The sequence below is a fragment of the Echeneis naucrates genome, chromosome 5 (genome assembly GCF_900963305.1).
Source record: "Echeneis naucrates chromosome 5, fEcheNa1.1, whole genome shotgun sequence".
Classification (NCBI taxonomy): domain Eukaryota; kingdom Metazoa; phylum Chordata; class Actinopteri; order Carangiformes; family Echeneidae; genus Echeneis; species Echeneis naucrates.
This window is the reverse complement of record NC_042515.1, coordinates 19,643,459-19,664,014: the sequence shown is the minus strand read 5'-3', so window position 1 is coordinate 19,664,014 and position 20,556 is coordinate 19,643,459. Positions and strand designations below refer to the sequence as shown.

The following is a 20,556-nucleotide window of genomic DNA, read 5'->3' as shown; positions in this document are numbered from 1 at the left end:
GGGATGAAGCAGTAATGTCTTCATCCTAAATATTTTTGTTGGGAGTTTTTGAGCTCACTCTTCTGCACAGTGCCGATCCATCAGTAGTAGGTAACTGTAACTGTGCTGTCTCTCTGATCCACATCAGTGGATGGACATGGCCATCTCTTGGACCATGAAGCATCCTGTAAAGTATATTTCCCAACTCCCTAGACTGAGCCCTTGACTGGACCCTTGACATTTCTTCAGCATTTTGTAAGTAAACTTTTTGTGTGTAACAGAACATCTTTTACAAACTGAGCCACAGAGGAAAGAAGTCACTCAGATTCTATTAAAAGTTTAGTTAAAAAAACAAAACAGGAAAGCCTTTTCAAAACCATTTAAAAACAAATCTTAAAGTTTCTTTTTTTTTTCTTTTCCAGCTTTTCCTTATTTTGAAGCCAAAACCTCTGTGTTTGCATGACTGATTGACAGTTTTTATGTCAGATGCCCTTCCAGTTGCAACCCTCACCATTTTTCCAGGCCTGGGATGGGAACACATTTACCACTGGTTGGCGTTGTGGCTTGAACTCAGATCCTCTGCATTCAAAGCATGTGCTCTACCACTGAGCTACGTCCCTAAGCTCCTTACGGTTTTGTTAATGTTTGTTGATTGTTGTAAGTTTATGAATGCCTTAATTAAATGAATGGAATATGCCTGCCACTGCAACACAATAGTACAGAAACAGTCACCAACAGTTAACAAGACCGCATAAAAAAATACAAGATGGGTTTTCAGTGGGCTCATTATCAGGGCTGAAGAAACTACCACATATCCCATCTGAGCTGTTTCATACAAGGTTCCATCTTGAAGTAGCTGATTTATTCAAACATTCACCTGTACTGTTTTCATAACATTACCATGTACATTACGTTACAAAATAAAAATCAACATAAAAAAATTCCACTGACAAAGAAAAAAAAACTGTAAGAAAAATTCTCTGATGCGTAGCAAGTGTTTATGATCATTTTTGTTTTCTGTTGTACATAAAAACATCTAGAGAACTGTCCCTACTCCTCATGTGCAGCTGCAGTAAACATTATCATTTATCATAGATACAGCTGTGCACTGAGCATCTAACAGCTGTCACCAATATGCCTATCTGTGTGTGGAAAAATGCTTTCAGGGATATCCAGACAACCAACTGCTCTTCTATCCATCCAGCAGTTTGAGGATGCTCTCCCGCTCCTTCAGCGCTTTCCAGGCCTGGTCCTTCTCCTTCTTGGTTGGTGTGCGTTTCTTCTGCCGCGCTGCCATGATCCTTCGAAATCCCTCCATCACCTCATTGTCAGACACCCTGACTCGCTGCCTCAGCTCCTGTTTACGCATCTCCTCCTTTGCCAGCCTGTGAGACAACAGCCGATCAAAAGTTCATTCACGTACAGCTGATCATGCAGGGGGCCATAACTCTATACAATCTACTTCGTGTTGGAATGTGTCCTCACCGTAGGAGTTCCTGCTTACGAGCTCTGTTGTGAGCACTCAGAGCTTTGAGTTCTGCTTGTCTCTTCTGAAGTTCTGCCAGGACCTCGTCCTCAGAGTCTCCTCCTGGTCCAGGTCGCTCCTCAGAGTCCAGCAGTCCCTGGGCTACCAGCTCCTCTTTGATACGTGCCTCTAGGGACCGTGTGTGAGGAACACTGGAGGGGGGGGGGGGGGGGGAAGAAAGACAAAAGATTAGTGATATGTGGCATATAAAGTTCAAAAAGGTAATATATTAATCATAAATTTCCTTTATAATTAAGTATTCATTATTATGAAGTTAAAAGTATTATTGTCCCGCTTGGGTTCAACACTTTTTTCATTAAAATTCTATTTGACTTTTTTATTAGGCTGATAGGCTTTTATTAGGCTTACTGTGACAGTGAGTGAGAGATTGGCAATGGTCTTCTTTGGTGAGCTATAAGCCTCCACTTATTTTTTTGTTTTCATTAAAAACAACTCAGTTGTGCAACATGTGTGGTTAGAATTGATGTTTTCTGAATCTGTTCAGGCTTTCTTAAGTTGTACCAGATTGTCCTCTCAGGACCACTGTACGTGTCAAACTTTTAGCACATGCGTGAAAATGGTTGAAAAATGCAATTGGGTATCTTCGGTGGAGAATCGATGTCGGCGCCTCTGATATCTCATACATTCACAAGCGATAGCACAAATACCTAAAAGCTTTTCCTTGGCTTCGAGGGGAAGTCCCAGCACCATCGTTAGCATCCCTCCCTGAAATGTCTGGTATAGGAGAATCCTCCATGGGGGATATAATGTTCTCCTGAAAGCAAATAAGGGAAAAAAAAGACACATTTTTTAAAAAATTCCCAGTTTTCATTTTTTTCATTAATGGCAGTTTTACATCTATTTAATAATGAGTGGCACCTCTACAAGAGCCTGGAGCAGACGCTGCGTGAGAGGACCAAAGGGACAGCCGTCTTCTGGAGATTCATGCTGGGACTCTGACTTTTTCAGCAGTGAGTCCACATCTAGTTAAACAGTAATGAAAACACAAAGCTCAGTGTTGAAGTGCAGTAAATGTTGTCTCGTATCACAGCTCAGGCTGCAATCGACTGTCACCTTTTGCATCCAGTTCGGACAATGGCCCTCCCATGAGGCTCTTCTTCTTGTCATTGGCTCGTGCTCCTTCCCTTTGCTCCTCTAGTAGATCCTCTTGAGCCCATCGCTGAGAGTAGTGTTTCCCTAGTGCTGGAATCTGCAATAAACACAGAAAGCATTAAAACCCAACACACATCTAGTATAATAGAAACATGTAGAATTTTGATATTGGTCCTGTGAGCAGGTCTTTATAATATATAAACAAGGCTTTTGGTCATACTTTAAAATACTCTGCTTCATCCTCTGGGGGTTTAAGAAGCTCTTCTAGCAATCGTATTTCTTCATTTGTGATATCAGCGCAATAGGGCTCAACTGATGCCCAGAATCTGAAAACGTGGAAAAAAATGAAATGGCAAGTACTTTAACAGAAACACTAAATTGCTGAATACAACTAGAGCAATAAGGAATATCTAAACTAAAGTGGGAAATGAATGAAGAGTAGTTGATACTGACCTGTTGGGAGCATCGTTTTTAGGAGTGCGGGGAATGTCTTGAGGATCATCTGTGAATTCATATTCTTGGACTTTAGGCTGCAGGTTTTTAGACTTGGGTCTGCCAGGACCAGGCCCTGGCCCGTGACCGCCTTTGCCATCCAACTTCTGTTTCTTTGGCTTGTGGCGAGATGTGGCAGCTGGGTCTGGGTCTTTTCCGATCTTCAGAAAGCGCTTATCTCCCTTCTTGTCCTGCCAGTCTGTCAGGATCTGAGGCACATCACATCAGCACAGGTTGAGCCTCATCAGCGGCAGCGAGCACAGAATGGATGAAAACTACTTCTGAAACCAAACTGGCCATGAGAAACTGTAACGGTACTGTGAAGCAAAGTGCCTGTTCCCATCTGCCTCCTACCTGTCTCTGCTCCTCCAGGGCCCGGAGGCGGCGGCTGGCTGAGGACAGCAGTGTCTCCAGCTCCAGCTGCAGGGTGTCCAGCTCCTCGATGCCAATCCCATCGTCCTCTGAGCGGCCCAGCACGGCGGTGTAGCGCGGACACACCTTGACATGCTCGACGGGCTTGAAGTCGTAGTATTTAAGCGGAGGGCAGTCCTTCAGCTCGCTCATGATGCTGGGAGGCAGAGACCTGGCAGTACCCGGATGAACTGAGAGGGGAGGACAGTGTGGTCAAAAGCAGATGATCAGACACATCTTCGCCCAGCCTCTGCCCCTTCTCTCTCTCTCTCTCTCTCTCTCTCTCTCTGTCACTATTAGTCTGTGTCTCTCTATCACTCACACACCATAAAGACACACTCAAACACGCGCAGCTATTTCATACAGCGCGAGCAGGATGGGCCCAAACCGCTCAGATCATTTCACCATGTTAATATCGGCCGATATCATTTACCGAGTCTAAAAATAAACTTTAACACAGAGGAGCTAGACGCTAATGAGAGCTAAAAGACACGACCATGTAGTACAAATATAAATCTATGAACGTTTAAGAGCAACGATATCTACCGTCAGTGAACGGCATCCATGATGGGAAAAACCATAGAGGCAAGAGAGGGGGGTGAATACATCCACACACAATTAGGGCTCCTTTTCGACACATCAGTTGTGATAATATTATTTGAAATAATCTTTTAAAAAATAATAATAATTAAAGGCCACTAATTCTTCGCCTAATCTCAACAAAACTGGACACGATGTGACTAGATAAACCAGAACCTGGAATAGTATGATCGGGACAAACCATATCGTGTTTAGCAGCAACAGAAGGAGTAGATTGACGCTAATATCTCATATAATCGAATATAAACTACAGCAGATTTTCATTTTTATGAATCCACAAGAAGTTAAAAATGTCTGTTACTGCTTATGGACATCGGCCGCTGAGGGACTCGCCCCTAGTTCACATAGCAGAATGGACGCATCGTGGGGACGTTCGCTTCTATCACATCGCCTTCCAGACGGGCGGAGTACTAGCAGTACTTAAGCTACACGGAGAAATCCGCCTCCTCAAGCGAAGAGTTTAAAGTTAAACGAGCGCACCCTCTCAGCTCTCGCCGATGTAGGATTTACGGAAGAGGAGTCCCAGGCGTGGCTGAGGAACTTCCGTCTTTTACAGCGCAAAAATGGTAAGTCTGCTGCACCAACTCTGTCTTTGATTTAATAATTCAAACATGTCCTATTGGTGATCATCACCACACTTCAGGGCGAGGTGAGCTAGCTAGCTCGGTGTTTGCCTCAGACGGGGTTCCCGGTCGGCTGCGGTGAAGTGGCGGAACAGGCATCCCTGATAGGGTTTGTAGAAACTCCAGTGACTGAGCTGAGCCGTCTCTTCCTCCCGGCCCCGTTTCTGCTCATCACGGTGACCGGTCGATCCCTGAAAGCCCTGAGGGGAATCTGTGTTTACACCTCAGACACAGACTGACAAAATGAAGCTACACGCAAATAACGAGGATGTGATGCATTCAAGGCATTTAGTCAGCGTCAGTAAAAATCGGACAGGTACCAAGAACCCGTGTGTTGGTTCCATAGAGGTTTTTAGATCCAAGAGGGTGTTGATGGCTTCAGTATAACAGGCCAGTGAATGGAGGTGTACGTTGTTGATTACAGCTGACCTCATGAGTGTGTTCATTTATCCCCGCCCCCCAACAGAATGACAGCTTTATTTTGCATGCACCCTGATCTCGAGAATAGATAACACCGCGCAGCTAGATCATCGGTGCATTGTAATCCGGATTTGGACGTTGATTTTTGTCAACCGTCTCCTCAGACAGCGACCCTACGCCCCTACCTTAACGCTGTGAGGGCCACCCTGCAGGCGGCCCTCTGCCTGGAGAACTTCTCCTCTCAGGTGGTGGAGCGTCACAACAAGCCGGAGGTGGAGGTCAGGTATGTAAACCAACATGTGGTGAGATTTGGCAGTCTCACTGGATGTTCCCCTTTACTTTTAGTCTGCTTCATCTTGTTTCTCATGCCTCTAAGCTGTGGGGATATCATCAGCTGCTGCCACACAAGCATACACTTGTGCAAACTTGCATAGGAAAATTGAAGAGGAGAAAAATGACACAAGCATGGGCAAGCATGTCTCCAAACGAAGCAAGGGGACTTGCTGCAGCATGTTTGCAGACACCTTTCCAATACAATGAGATGGGTAGTTTTTAAATAAATTGCCAGAACCACTAAGTTTCTGTGTAAAGCCACACAATGAGAATTTCTACTATCTGTAAAACACAACAGATAAAAGCTGAGCAGGCCTGTTTCATGCATAACAAGTGTGTTTTGGTGTGGTCACAGGAGCAGTAAGGAGCTGTTACTGCAGCCTGTGGTGATCAGCCGTAATGACAAGGAGAAGGTTCTCATTGAGGGATCCATCAACTCTGTCAGAGTCAGCATTGCTGTCAAACAGGTGATTAAAACCAGCACCATTTTGGTAGTTTAATTTTTTATAGGTTAGATTTCATACATTTTTCTCCCATGAACTAAAAGACCACTTTATGACTGACCATAGGCTGATGAGATCGAGAAGATCCTTTGCCACAAGTTCATGCGCTTCATGATGATGAGAGCTGAGAACTTCTTCATTCTGAGGAGGAAACCAGTCGAGGTAAGGAGTTATCTGGGTCATACTGTATATACTGGGATAGATAGGTGAGTGACACGAGGAATCAATATACAGTGAACATGAAGAATCAAAATGAAAGAAGGAAGGCTGTGAACAGGTGCACAGACATCAAATATCAAATTTCTAAGATGCCAATCTACCTACAATATTTTCATTTCCTCTCCTGCACTGTGATTTCAGGGATATGATATTAGCTTCTTGATCACCAACTTCCACACAGAGCAAATGTACAAACACAAGCTGGTGGACTTTGTTATTCACTTCATGGAGGAGATAGACAAGGAGATCAGCGAGATGAAGCTGTCTGTTAATGCCAGGGCCCGTATCGTGGCTGAGGAGTTCCTCAAGAACGTAAGAAACCTGTTCTCTGCTCTGATGGCAAATGTCTGGCTCTACTATAATCCAGTTATTTATTTACACATTTTGTTGTTAGAGATAATGATGTAGAAAATAATTAGTTTGTCTCCTCCACAGTTCTGATGACAGTGTCCATTGTCCCATACAAACTGGGGAATGCTACAAGGGTCAATCAGCACATGAGTGGGGAACATGAGGGAGTGAACAGCCAATTGGCGAGGAGATAAGAGAAACACGACCAACCTGGCAGTGCCACCTGTTGCACCTGACTTGAGAATTTCCCTGTATTCATGAATATCAATGACTGTATATAATGAAATATTTACCAGTTTCATTTTCAGCCTCTTAGAACAAATCCCCAAACCAAGGCGGGTCCTTAAAGTATTAATCAAGTTGATAGCCATGAGTACAGGGGTGTTGAGGATGTGCTGCAGCAAATAAAAAGGCCAGGTTTTTGTATTTTGTGTATGTGAGTATGTCTGTTCTGTCACTGTTGTTTCAAATTAAATTTTCAAATGTCTCTCTTCATGTTTAAGGAGAATAATCTGTGTGGCTTTTAATCACTTGGAAAAAGAGCTGTCTGTAAAGAAGCTCCAAAAGCCCATGTATGGACAAACTCGAGGATAATAAACTCCATTGTTTATATTTGTGTGGTACCTCATCATTCTTGGTCAGTCATGGTAGAGTGGACATACCTGTAAATGGATCTGTTCTGCTTCTGAGGAACTTGGTTTTTAGTCAGCAGTTTGACCACAACTAATTCAGTTAGGCTGTTATTTCAGCTGCAAGGAAGAGGAAGTAATAGCTTCCAGCTGCAGACAGTGTTTTATTTTAGTTGTATTTCTTCAAATGTACAGTTCACCATTTAACTAGATTATCGTCTCACCAAAAATATCAGGAATTCTTCACACTTTTGCCAGTCATGCAGTACATCCCTGCGGTTAGATAGAAACCTGTTTCTACACTGAAATAACGCTGGTAGAACACTTTTTTTTGCTTTTGACAAATCGGCTGATTAGTGGTTAACTCAACCACTATGGCTAATTTGCCTCTGTGCGAATCTAGAGGAGGAACTTCTTGGCTCAAGTCATCATTGCAATTTAGACTGCAAACAACTGTAGTCACAGTTAATCAGTTCACGGATCATACAGCCTTCTTTTTTTTCCATTTTCTGTCAATTTTATTCAGATTTTTGGAAAATTCTTCATGTGAAAATTGAAACATTTAAAGACAGGAAATAAGCTATGGCACCATCTTCAGCTTTGATCAAGTAAACAGAGATAGTGAAATTTTATTTTATAAAAATAGCATCTTTATTATTGTGGAACAGGGATGTACATTTGGAAATCACAAAACACATCAACAATATTGAGCTAATGTTGAAGTTTTGCATCTCTTGATACAATGTCCTGTGTTTTTTCCACCAACAAATATTAAAGGCAGGTTTTACTGTCAATGAAGGTCTGGGTGTACCACCAACATTTGCCAGATTTAACAGATCTATATTACACTCAGTCAAAGATTTGCTGTAAACCACACAGCTAAATACAAATAATTTTTTACATTACCCATCCAGGTAAAATTTTATATTAACGTGACCATTTTCACCATAGAAAGCCTAATAATGACACAATCCATTCAGGAAATCACCACACTGTTAAAATGTACACTTCATAGCTGTTTTCCGAGTTGGTTTGTAACCTTTGAATTGCACATCATTGTTAAAAACAAACTTTGAATGAAACAGTTGCACAGTACATGATCAATAGATGAAACCACACGATTAATACTTAAAAATGTGTTGTTGTAGCTGTCAGCATTAATTCCACTGCCGCACAACAACTCAACACAAAGGGACCATACACAATATCGTAGACAAATAGACAGGGAAGTGCAGTGAGGCCTTTGAGCAAGATAACTGGATCTGGGTTGAACACTGAGACTCATGGGGATCATGTGTTCAGGTTCCTTTGAATCCCTTAAAGAAAAAAAGACTATCAGAGTTTCAGAGAGATGTGTGCCAACATTGTTCAGACTGGAAAAGTCCTTTACACTCACTCACACGCACGCATGCACACACACACACACACACACACACAGAGAGATCCAACTTGATCCTCAGTGGGCTCCAGCAGCAGGGGGTCAGAGGTGAGCAGGGACGGTCTGCAGGGCGTCTTCAGTTGTACGATGGATGTTAACATTCTGGAAAGGAAAGCAGCACTGTCAGACCACTTTTGTGTAATTGTGTGCATACAACAAATATAAGCAGGCTTTCAGAAGTTTTCTGATTGATGCACCCACAGCTTGGTAAGGGTAAGCAGAGTGACCACACTGATGAGTGGTCACTCTGCTTGTTCCGTGTTGATTTCAAAGTTCATTAAAACGCAGTTCGTTAGATATTTCAATAATTTACCAATTCTGTGTAGGAATGTCATTGTCATATGTCATTCGTTTTACTTGTTCATAATAATTCAAGCCCTTTGAAATGTTATTTTTCTTGTTTACAACAGGGCCTTCTTGGTCTTTTTAACTGGTTTTCCTCAACATTTTTTATTCTTAAAAACATTATTTCACAATGTTGCACATACTGTAATCAAACTAACTCAAGGCAGAAAGAAACCTGAGTGTGACACAGTGAACGTTCTGTCCTGGCTGATGAATGGCAGCATTTTCATATGCACCCTAGTGGAGTCTTTGCATATCAATGAATGGGGAAGTCAACCAAGACTTCAGTTTGCACAGCAAAGCAGGAAGGACACTGCCCTACACATCTTGTCTGTAGACAGTAGAGAAAGGAAGGAAATGAAAAGATAGAAGCATGTAAAAAGAAAAATCCATCACCATACTCTGTTTACCAGGCAAACCCCAATAATCCGATATATGAGAAGACAATAGTTGGGTTTTTTTTTTTTTTTTTTTTTTTAAATTGACAGCTTTCTAAAATGAGGCACAAGAAAAGTGTTGGAGGAATACACGAACTGGTTAAGTGGAGTTTATTTCAGACAGTAAACAGAAATATATTCCTTTTCTCATCAGTGATACGGACTTGCTGTTCATTCACATTTTTTTTTTAACAAAAAAATAAAACTGGGTATTTCTGTACTTCGTTAGACGTAGCAAAGAAACTAAACAGTTGATATAATTATGTGCAAAATGTTAAAATAAAAAAAAAAGAAAGTTTAGTATTGTGTCAGTCTATTAGCCTATGATTAGGGTTTTTTAACGATCAACATATGTATCAATGAGACACTGGTAAAAATTTATATTATAAATGAGTTCAACAGACAAGAACAAAGACAAAATAAACTTTACAGTCAGTGATTCAAGAGAAGGTGCTGGAGTTTCACTGCTTCACAGTTAGGATTTACAGCATCCATTCAAACAAAAACCATCGTTTGCTTTTCATTCATTCTCCAAAAATAGGAGAGTGTTTACGACACCAGAACTGTGTCATTGGTTTCATAATCTAGAATTAGAAACTGGATTCCAGTCAATTACCAACATCATCACATCCTAAAATATAAGTAGAAGAAAAACAAAAGACGAAAGTGGAGAGAAGTTCAATCAACGAAAGGTGCAGGAGAGAGATTACTGATTTTGGCAGGTATATTGTGCGTCAGATGGGTTCGGTGTGTGCAACCAAGGGTAAAGTGGGGAGGGAATGGGGAGGGGGGTGAGAGGGAAGTGCCTCATAGGTGAGCTGGAACTGTTAGCAAAGCCTCCTCTGACATCCGCGACACCTCTACGTTCTGTTTGTGAAAAACACAAAGAAAGAGGAGGATGGGATCAAAACACACACGAGACATGAAATCCTGAACACACACAGCGAATCAGTTATTTTGTATATGTGCTTGAGATTTTTGTCTATCTCCAACAGTACTCAGGGCAGCAAAGCAGCATAGTGGTTAGCCTTGTTAGCACACAACAAGAAGGCCATGGGTTCGGTTCCCGGCCTGGGGTCTTTCTGTGTGGAGTTTGAATGTTCGCCCCGTGCCTGCGTGGGTTTCCTCCCGGTACTCCGGTTTCCTCCCACCGTCCAAAGACATCATGTTTGGGTTTACTGGTGAGTCTAGACTGTCCATAGGTCTGAGTATGAGTGATTGTTGTTCTCTGTCTCTGTGTGTTGGTCCGGCAATAGACTGGTGACCTTGCACTCGCCCAAAATGAGCTGAAACTGGCTTTAGTACTCCCTGCCACTCGTAAACAGATAAGCTGTAGAATACGAATGAATGATCCAACAGTACTCTGTGAGCAGTGCCAGTAAGAAAGAATTCAAACCATTGCATATATGCTTTTCTTATTAATAAACTAGACGACCGTCAGTTATCAACTACCATCATGTTTCTACTTTTATCAGAGCTGCTTCAGAGGCACGTTTATCTTAAGGGTGTGAGGGGAAAAGTGTAGAGCATTAGTAATTGTTTCTCTTACTTTCTTATAACCTATAAAACACAGATAATCCAGCACAAAATCTGCTCTGAGTTAGTTTTCCACATAAACATCTGCATCAACTGCACCTGCTAGTGAACCTTACCTTGCAAAAGGTGGTCAGTTGTGCTTTGTGTGTGTCACTGGGTTTGTTGTTATACCCACCTCTGGTCTTTCTCTGTGTGTGTCGACTGCCTCCACGTTTAAGCTGATGGACTCCACTTTACAGCCTGAGCCACAGAGAGGTAAGGTTATTAGTTCAGAAAACAAAGCAGGAGTACATGCTGGTATTGAACAGAAAACATTCAGAAGGTGTCCCACCGTAGGCCACTGGCGTTAGCTTCAGGACAGTGTGCAGCGAGCATTTCAGATACGGCAGCTCCTCTGTGTGAAGACAAAAACACGGACTAGCGGCTCATCAAACTCCCAGAATAAACAGAACTCTAGTCTATCTTCATATAAAAAAATAAAAAACACAGGGACAAAAGCACCCTGCACTAACATGAAGCTCTACATTGAGTTATACTGTTTACTCTAGCATCTTTGAAAACACAATGGGCTACAAGACAGAGGTCAAGTCAGCCATGACTACTACATATTTATCTTGATGAACACATGACTTTATGACCCAGTCGAACATGTTAGGTTTCAACCTACTGTGTAAACAGATTACAGTCAACATTTAACTGCATTGTTTCACAGACTTAGGGGCCCACCACAAGATTGAAATTGACCAACACATACTATTATACAATTTCAATTGGGTCAAATTTAATTTCTTTGCATAAATTCAGGCATTATACTGATGTAAACAGATCCAGCTACATTTGTTGTGTAATTACAACAAATGTAATTACAGTTGTGTAATTATCAGTAGCACCTATTTATTTCTGTAGTGCCCCTCAGTTAGCTTGCGACGTATTGTGTCTAAATTTTTAGTTAGTGCATATTTCCCTTAATCTACTCAGCAAATTTTAGCTAATTTCCTTCACTTCCCACAATACTGTTTAACAACTTAGTCCACTGGAGAGACTTTTTGTGTACTTGTCTGTGTCCTATTTTAGTACCCAGTTAACAAACTAACCTGCTGTCTTGTCCAAGAAATAGGCTAATAAACAACGCATGACAGCCTGGTGACAGATGACCAGCACATTCTCCTGCCTCTCCAGCTCCATGATTACTGGCTCCAACCGCTGCACCAGGTCCTCATAGGACTGAGTGAGACAAGACATGAAGTCAACAAACCAGTGGATGAAAATGGGGTCAAACTTAAAAAAATGAATGAATAAATAAATACATAAATAAAAATAATGTACTCTGCAGAAGACGTTGTAGATTGTAGATCAGAGGAAGCTTTAATCTAATCTTGTGTAGTGAAGATATTTTGAGATCATGAAGTTTGTATCTATAATTAAAATGACTGAAAAACAGCTGCAACTCTATGAAACTTCCAGGGAGGGCTTTTTTTTTAATAAACTTAGTTATTTATATTGATATGATTGATATTTGAACAGCTCATGCAGTTTCTCTTGAATAATACTGGCTATAACAAGACTCCCAAAAGCACCACATCAGTTCTGCGTCTCCTGGCAGTGAACTAATGCCCAAATCCATCATGGTAATGGGACGAACTTAAGGTGAGAACAGGCCAGCAGGCATTTGGGCCCATCGTAAACACTTTTAGCCCACATTTTTGGCAAAGACTAATGGGAAGTCTTTGTTTACTGTGATCTGGTGTTAAGCCAAGCTGTTCATCTGAGCTGAGGCTCATTATTAGAATATGTGGCCAGTAGCCATCTGGATACAGTTTAATAGTCTGGTCAGCGTGTTGTGTGGGATTATGTGTGCGTGAGAGTATGTATGTGTCTTAACATTAACAAAATGATGTCCAACTGTATTTTGAAACTCCAAACAGAGACACTGTCCATAAGCACACCACAGAAAAATACACCTTAACAGTTATTCATCATATCTTTAGACAAAATGACACAAAAACTACTGCTGCTGACCTCGCCTTTCGGGTAACGATAGCGGTATTTGTCCTGGTCCCTCAGGGCAAACTCCAGAGGATAATTTTCCTGGATCTCCTCATACATCATCTCCTCACACACACCCTGAAATAACATCACACAGATTTAAGTCCATTATAACTGAACTTATGTCTGTGCTTAGTAGTTGAGAGGATTGTACTTACAGCATCAATCTCATTCAGGACCTTCCACTGTTCATAGGGCACACTGAGAGCCTCAGCTGTCTGGATGGTTCTCTTCATCTGGCTGGTCCACACCTTCAGGTCACTGATTTTTTGTTTCTGGATGAATTGGCTCAGCTTCTTAGCAAACTATGGAGGAAGAAGAAGACACTTAACAAACTCATCTAGCTGGATGGAAAAATATCTTTTCCTGCAGAAGACATACCTCCTTGCCTCTCGGAGTGAGGCCAGAGTCTCCTCCGATGCGTCCCTTGACATTAAGATCACTCTCGCCATGGCGGCACAGGTAGATGGAGCGTGGTGTGATGTGGATGTTCATGAGGTAGTAGACAATCCTGCTCTGTATGTGGTCCAATACCCGGTTGACCAGATAACGCTGACCAACATCCATGATTTTAATGAAGGAAAGATCCCTGAGAGGAGACCAAAGATAGGGTGTGGGGATCAGACCCAGTGGAATTGAGGACAACTGACACCCATCGAGAGAAGACACCCACATGATTAACGTTTCAGGTGGCTTTCCAATTGTCTGAAACTGTTTTTCTCAAATGTTAAGCATCAGAAAATGCTCTCAAATAAAAGTTCTAAATGGCAGGAAATACAACATTGTTGCCCCCTCGTGCTGATGAATAGACATACTAGTAATACTGAAATGGCAAACCAGTCTCTTATGTCGCATGCTACTGCGCACATGGGACATCCTTGCTGATACAGTTTGCACTCCAGCTTCTGTCTCACCTGTCCAGAACTTCATCCAGTGTCTCGTAGGAGTTTTCATAGCACTTGATCCGCTTCATAAAGTCCTGCACTGCATCCTCTGTGTTACAGTTGGTGTAGTCGGGGCTACCCAGCTTCACTTGCTGAGCAGAGAAAACGATGAGTAGGTATGATATGGGCAGAAGTTCATTTACAGAGATTTAAAAAAAAAAAACAAAACACACGAGAAGCACTCACCACTATGTTCTCCTGTATGACATCTGGGTCTTCACACACAGACTCAACAAAGAACACCTGAGAAAAAGGGGAAGGAGATCAAGCTGCAGTGTGTCATGACTTTCATCTGCTTTAGTATTTAATATCACAACAGTGAGCTAAGAACTCACCTTAAAGCCGTTCTGCTCAGCAAACTGGATGATGGTTTCTCTTCTTTCTCTGGTGGTGTTTGTTGCATCAAAAACCTGTAAGACACATGAAGCAGTACATAAACATTGTTCTGAATCGAACCAACAGCAAACATCAGATGCAACAATGAACACTGGACTTACTGCAACTTGCCCTCCTTCTTCTGTGAGGTAATATCGCACATCATTCAAAGCTGCTGAAGCACACTGTCTGTCAATTTGAAAGATGATTTTGATTAGAAATGTTTCATGGTGGGTGGCTGGATAAATATAAAGATCAGCCATGCTTACTGTCTGATCTTCAACCCTTCCTCATTGTCTGGACGGAAGAACTCAAAGGATTTATAGATTTTCACAAATTCCCTCCTGTACTGGCCAACATTGAACTCTGAAAGACAAAATAACCTCTCTCTTTAAATACATACCCTTCATCCTCTCAAAATCTTTACCTACAATTTTGTCCTGACTGAATTCACTGGGGCAATTTGAACAAGTCCTACCTTTGGTCGACACCCCAATCCAGTTGAGATAGCGGGTCAGCTTCTTGGAGATATAGGTCTTCCCCCTAGCAGGAAGGCCCACTGTCACAATTAGTGTTGGACAGTTGGTCATGCATACTGGAATGAGAGAGGGGAAAGAAAAAAACAAAGATTGAGTCTCACATCGGAATATGAGCCACCGTTGCTTAAAGCAGAGGTCTCCAAATTCGGTCCTGGAGGGCCACTGCCCTGCATGTTTTAGATGTTTCCTGCTCCAACACACCTGATTCAAATGATTACCTTGTCATCAAGCTCTGCTGAAGTCTGATCAGGAGATCAGGACTTTGAATCAGGTGTGTTGGAGCAGGAAACATCTCAAACATGCAGGACAGTGCCCCTCCAGAACCAGAGCTGGAGACCTCTGACTTAAAGAATATGACTAAAAATACTGTGTATATTTCAGAATTCATAATGATTAAACAAATGATAAACAACACTTGATCATCCTTATCGGTATGAGTATAATCCAGCGTTATCTGCTACAATTACGAAGTCACATCATATCACTCTGAGAACATTGCCAGAGAGCAGAGGTCAACAGGACAAGTTTTGTGTTGTAAAACGCTGCACTTAAACTCCTCTAGACATCTGGAAAGAGCCAACAGCCAGTTTCCACACATCTGTGTGCACAGATGACTGGGTCAGAGAGCATGGTATTTTTTTTTAAATGCGTGCTTCTTGACCTTGTATTATTTCTCAATGATGATGATGCCCATCTGTGGAAGCTGGCACAAAAGACTGGGGCAGTAAGGTTCACAGTGCAACAGTCTATTCAAACAGCTTTCTGACACATTAAGCACTCAATACCGCACTCCTGATGTTTACATTTGCTCCTGTTATTCCATTTGATCAGGTTTACCAGCTGGCCTGTCAAAACCTTTTCACATATTTGGACAAACACTGGCATCATTAACTCCTTTTCTTCCGAGCTGGTGATTTCAAAAGCCCTTCCTGATGGTTCATACATCCCTCCTCACTCAGGCCACAGTAGGAGTCAGGGGCCACCCGGGCCACACATTGATATAAAGTACAGCAGCACATTGGCCACATGACCGTGAGGACACAATCCCTGTTTACCAACACCTGGTGCTTGACTTGGCACAGAGAAACAAAAAGAGGGGCAGACCCCCAGCACCAGTCCTTTCTCCCCGATGCGAGCAGCCTTGATCTGCAGTGGAAACCCAGTGAGTCCTTACATAACCGTGCGGGGCAGATGGCTGCAGCACACCGGCGGGTGAGCTCTGGTGGCCGGACTGAGAGCCAGATGCAGAGTCCCGACAAACACCGGACCGGAGACGAGGTCAGCGGGGGGCGGCTGCACAGAGACTATTTTGTGGCCACGTCGTCGTACGTACCCTTCCTCTGAGAAATGTGTTTTTCTGGAAGGCCATTTTTATACGGCATCCAGATCTTCTTCAGCGGGTTCTGGGTGAGCTCCCGCGGATTTGGCGGCGTTTTGTCCTCCATGCCGTCGGTCGCTGAGGTGGAGGCGACCTCGGCGGGAATTCGGGGATTCTTCGCGGGATGCTGCTCTGAGGATGACCGGTGTTTCATCCGCGCTACCTCGCGGGAATGACACCGGGCAGGCGAGCGGCGTCTCAGGCTGTGCTCCGAGGTCACGTGCTCCGATCTGGCGTTATTAACAGTCGGCCGAAATGGGCACCGTACGAGCGCGAGAGGCCGGCTGCGTTACCGTAAGTGACAAAAAGTGTGCTCACCCACAAAGCACAAAATGAATACGTAAGGGTGCGCGCGCTTTTAAACCCGGGGAGGGCTGCAGATATAACGAGCTTATTTGTAACTCTGATAAAGGCCTGCTTCTGTTTGGCTTTTCAAAATGGTTCTAAATAAAGAAGAAGAAATAAAAATAAAAAAATTGTGCTAAATAAAGAAGAAAAGTCAATTTGACTTGTTTTACAGCAAAACTTGTGTTAATAACTAATAACTGAGAATTTACACACAAACATTACCTAAAACCCTAAAGCAATACAAGTGTTGTTGGTTTTTTGTTTGTTTGTTTGTTTGTTTGCCAGTGGCAGCAAGACAGCTTGAACATAATGTTCAGATTTTACATTTTAAAAGTTTGGACAGTTCAATGATCTGTTTTTAGGGCCATTTGTCACTGGTGTGGTGTCAATAGCCTCAACAACAATAACACAAAACAAACAAACACATGCATTGTTTGATTTTACAACTCCACAGCTCATCTAATCATATTGCTTTGGTCTTTTAAGTACACACAGTAGAGAGAGACCAAAAGCATTGAATATCTCGAGGTGTTATCTAATTACTAGCTACAGGGTCCAGGGTAATTATCTAATTATAAGTATTATAATTATGATTATAAGTAAATAATTATCTTATCTTATCCTGCAAACAACAACAGAAAGACCCTCAATCCTTTGCATTTTTTGAACTAACAGCTCAATGATGAATTAAGAAACCACACTGCTTTTCTCTCAAAGTTGCTTAATGCTTGACCATAGGCCAGGTTGTCCTATTTTACATAACTTGCGTGACATAATATCAACCAGCAAATTTAGAGGTGAACTAATTAGTTTTACTTTCAATTGATTATGTCTGGAGTCAGGCAAGTAGGAAAACATGTTTGTTTTAAATTATTAGCTCATCAATCATTGCAAAAAAAGAGAAGGCTCTTGTTGTCACACAACAATTTAAACTGTTTTGGCATTGGGCAAACCTCATAAAGACCACAGTTTAATGATCTTAATCATTTGTGAGCTGTTTTACAATATGATAGCTGGTTGTGGTAACTTGTGCAACTCCTGGTCCTTCTGTCGTGGAAAAGGAGGACGTGGCACAGTCCAGTACCATGCGTGATACGGGCATAGACTATGAACTTAACCAGCACTTTTAGTACATTCTAGTGAAAGCTGGTCCTTCTTGGCCTATTCCTCAGTGTTAATTAGTTTTCTACCCAGGACATGTTGACATGATACCACAAGAAATAGAAAAGTGTAAATATTAAAGGAATGGTGGCTGAATTTAACATTCAACCTCCTGAGTTTCAGGATCCCGGTCCTATGCATGCCATGGCAGTTGAATCAACTGACGCCATCATCAATATTATTCATAAAACCCAGTTTTTTCTATCATGAGTTAAAATATCTTATGGAAAAAAAGGCCTAGTACGTGAAGCACACTTTCACCCAGTTCTGCAGGTTTTCACAGATAAAGTCAATAATCCCCGGTCTGAGTGACTACATTAAAGCTTGTTCACACAAACCAACGGCTAACAGTGACTACATTCCACTTCCTAACACTGCAGGTTCTGACACTACCCATCAGATGGCAGCATCACTCCTTCTCTGTCTCTGTATGCCTGGAAGGGTTGTGAACCACCACTACAAGAAACACCTGTTACATAGTTCATCTCTACAACAGATTCTGTATTTCCTCCAGTTCTATAGTTGTACTGTTCAGTAACACAAAATAGATTCACACATCATTGCCAAAGTCTCAACAAGGACTGAGCATTACAAGCTACACAGACATTTTGAATAGCATTCCGCAGGTGTAACTTCCAGATGAGCAGGCCTCTCGCTCATCTGTTTATATGTTACTTTTGGACCACACTGACAGACTCATGTTATACCAAGCGCTAGAGTCAGTCTTGGTGTTGCAGCAACAGAGCCTGTGACCTAAATATGTTGAGAAGAAGGTTTTCTAATTAAAAAGCTCCACCACTTTCTCAAATTCCCTGACTGCTAGTAGACTATAATATATGTCAGGTTCATCAGGTCCACAAATACATGGCACACTAAGTAAAGCATCTATTTTTAGTGTTTTTCAGCCAGGTAAAATAGCCATAGTACAGAGGATGGATAAGCAGCAGGCACTCTCTGGTGATGTGTACTATTTTGTCTTTTTGATCTTAGCTATGTAAAGCTTTGGTAAGCTGTGAGGGGAACGGAGCAGGCAGCCAATCACACGCTCAGCTCGGAGGCAAGTGATTTATCTCCCATACAGTACATGTGAAACAGGAAAGAGATCAGAGCTCCTCCTGTTCCTCACAGCAGCTGAGCTGAGCCGGACAAGTCATCTCTCAGCACAGCACGTAAAGGTTACACTTTACAGCAGAGAGCGCTCAGTGTCCAGTCAGACAGACACACCGTGCTGCAGCCAAGCTGGAGCTGCACAATCACAACAGTAACACAACGAACGGCCAGAAAACATCACGACCACATAAGCACGAACCTCTGGAGCGGCATGGGGACGAACACCAGTGTTTACAAAGTGAAAGTTGCAATATGATAGCAACACCAGGAAACAGGCAGCTCGTGTCAGCACAAAGCCTCGGATGTGTGTTTCTGAGTTGTCGATCTGATGTGCAGAAGCTGTGCAGCGCTCGTAAACATCCGCCTGCTGCCGTGGCTGCTCGCCTTCAGAACAACAGCTCGCCTGTTGTTATTTGGGGGAAAGGTGACAGATCCTACACGCCGACACACCGACTCTTGTTTACATCTTGAACGGCTGCTCGGCCCCCTCGCCGATCGACTCCTAACACCCCCTAAAGGTGGATGCACACTCGCATCTACTACAGCCCGAACAGCGCAGAGTCTCACCAGCTCCGTCCTGGCTCGGCTTGGCTCGGCCGGAGCAGCCTCTCATCATGGGCGTCTGCGTGATGGAGCTCGGCGCCGGGCGGTGTGCTGTACTGCCGAGCTGTGTGCTGATGCTCAGTGTGCACACACCCACAGCGACTGGGGGTGGGGTGGGGGGGGGGGTCTTAACCTCAGGCTGGAAGGACGGGTTTCTCCAATAGTGGACGCGGAGATGCACGCGGCCTACCTGCCCCCGTGCCCTCCCCAGACCCCGCCCACTCTCTGACAGCTGGGAAATGTCCCCGGCAGCCGTCACTGAGCTTGTGAAGTGCATGACATTGATGGCTAAATTTAGGATGGGTCCACCACACACACAGTTACACAGTATTGAGCTTAAATACACAGAGCTCAGGTCTATCAGAGGCAGTCGCCCACGCCTGCTTTATCACAGAAAATACACAACAGGACAACCATGACTGACGGCATGTATGCACCTCAGAGGAAATTTAAATGGCAGCGTTACAGACTGCACGTATTCACAGTTGGCTTTAATGCCAGAATGAATGAGTCCGACGTTCCAGGAACAATCCAACCTGCAGAACTTGTTTTCCTGCAGTGTCTGTGCAAAGTGTTTACCACGCTTAAAATCCTTCGCTTTTGACGAATTGATATTGCCGAGGCTTAATCTGGCATTTTTGACACAGGTAAAAACAAGGATGTCACATAAAGAACAAAGTGTGACAAAGCCTTTACAGAAAAATACAAATTGACTGTATATCTGTGTGCGTCTGTGCCCATGAGTCACTGAAACCAAGTTGTTTATCTGACATTATCTGTCTGTAATCAAGGTATGACAAAGAAATTATGATGAAAGACTCCCGCATCGGAGACAAGTTTGTTAAAAGTTGTTGCAGTGTCAGTAGCAGTCTTTGAAGATGTAGAAAAAGTCTTCCTTTCTAAATGTACAGTGAGAAATAAAAAGAAGATGGCAAACGTGGTTAGTAATGGAAACCAACAAGAAACGTGAACAATAAGAGGTTTCCCAGGCTCAAAGAAAAGAAGACGCCATTCAGTAGAGAATATTTTTTACTTCTCCATCAGACATTTCTTTCATTAGTCAATGTCTGATAAAACACTTAATCCATAAAGTACAGC

The 20,556-nt window shown here is 42.8% G+C and overlaps 3 protein-coding genes across 14 annotated transcripts; 1 reads left to right on the top strand and 2 right to left on the bottom strand.

The window, feature by feature from the left end:
* Positions 1 to 822: 822 nt before the first annotated feature.
* tada3l (transcriptional adaptor 3 (NGG1 homolog, yeast)-like) lies at positions 823 to 5,179 on the bottom strand. 5 transcript variants are annotated; one of them, XM_029502575.1, is made up of 9 exons: positions 4,601 to 5,179; positions 3,464 to 3,711; positions 3,071 to 3,318; positions 2,838 to 2,943; positions 2,579 to 2,714; positions 2,384 to 2,487; positions 2,173 to 2,279; positions 1,465 to 1,656; positions 823 to 1,364 (listed from the first exon to the last, which is right to left on the bottom strand). In XM_029502575.1, the coding sequence occupies exons 2-9, from the start codon at positions 3,671 to 3,673 to the stop codon at positions 1,172 to 1,174; spliced, it is 1,296 nt and encodes a 431-aa protein (XP_029358435.1). In that variant the 5' UTR covers positions 3,674 to 3,711; positions 4,601 to 5,179; the 3' UTR covers positions 823 to 1,171. The 5 variants fall into 5 exon arrangements, with proteins under 5 accessions (XP_029358435.1, XP_029358436.1, XP_029358437.1 ...); XM_029502576.1 differs by having other exon boundaries at positions 4,754 to 5,179; XM_029502577.1 differs by having other exon boundaries at positions 5,064 to 5,150.
* On the top strand, positions 4,588 to 7,181 carry LOC115043839 (actin-related protein 2/3 complex subunit 4). The gene is made up of 6 exons (XM_029502579.1): positions 4,588 to 4,686; positions 5,328 to 5,446; positions 5,852 to 5,963; positions 6,066 to 6,161; positions 6,360 to 6,530; positions 6,654 to 7,181. The coding sequence occupies exons 1-6, from the start codon at positions 4,684 to 4,686 to the stop codon at positions 6,657 to 6,659; spliced, it is 507 nt and encodes a 168-aa protein (XP_029358439.1). The 5' UTR covers positions 4,588 to 4,683; the 3' UTR covers positions 6,660 to 7,181.
* A 633-nt stretch (positions 7,182 to 7,814) lies between these two features.
* pfkfb4a (6-phosphofructo-2-kinase/fructose-2,6-biphosphatase 4a) lies at positions 7,815 to 19,586 on the bottom strand. 8 transcript variants are annotated; one of them, XM_029501736.1, is made up of 15 exons: positions 19,438 to 19,586; positions 17,441 to 17,461; positions 14,798 to 14,914; positions 14,589 to 14,685; positions 14,442 to 14,508; positions 14,280 to 14,354; positions 14,131 to 14,187; positions 13,915 to 14,036; positions 13,382 to 13,589; positions 13,159 to 13,305; positions 12,974 to 13,078; positions 12,049 to 12,178; positions 11,286 to 11,348; positions 11,130 to 11,194; positions 7,815 to 8,738 (listed from the first exon to the last, which is right to left on the bottom strand). In XM_029501736.1, the coding sequence occupies exons 1-15, from the start codon at positions 19,469 to 19,471 to the stop codon at positions 8,679 to 8,681; spliced, it is 1,368 nt and encodes a 455-aa protein (XP_029357596.1). In that variant the 5' UTR covers positions 19,472 to 19,586; the 3' UTR covers positions 7,815 to 8,678. The 8 variants fall into 8 exon arrangements, with proteins under 8 accessions (XP_029357596.1, XP_029357590.1, XP_029357591.1 ...); XM_029501731.1 differs by lacking the exons at positions 7,815 to 8,738; positions 17,441 to 17,461; positions 19,438 to 19,586 and adding exons at positions 9,437 to 10,285; positions 15,407 to 15,414; positions 16,188 to 16,444; XM_029501730.1 differs by lacking the exons at positions 17,441 to 17,461; positions 19,438 to 19,586 and adding an exon at positions 16,192 to 16,445.
* Between the last annotated feature and the right edge of the window lie 970 nt (positions 19,587 to 20,556).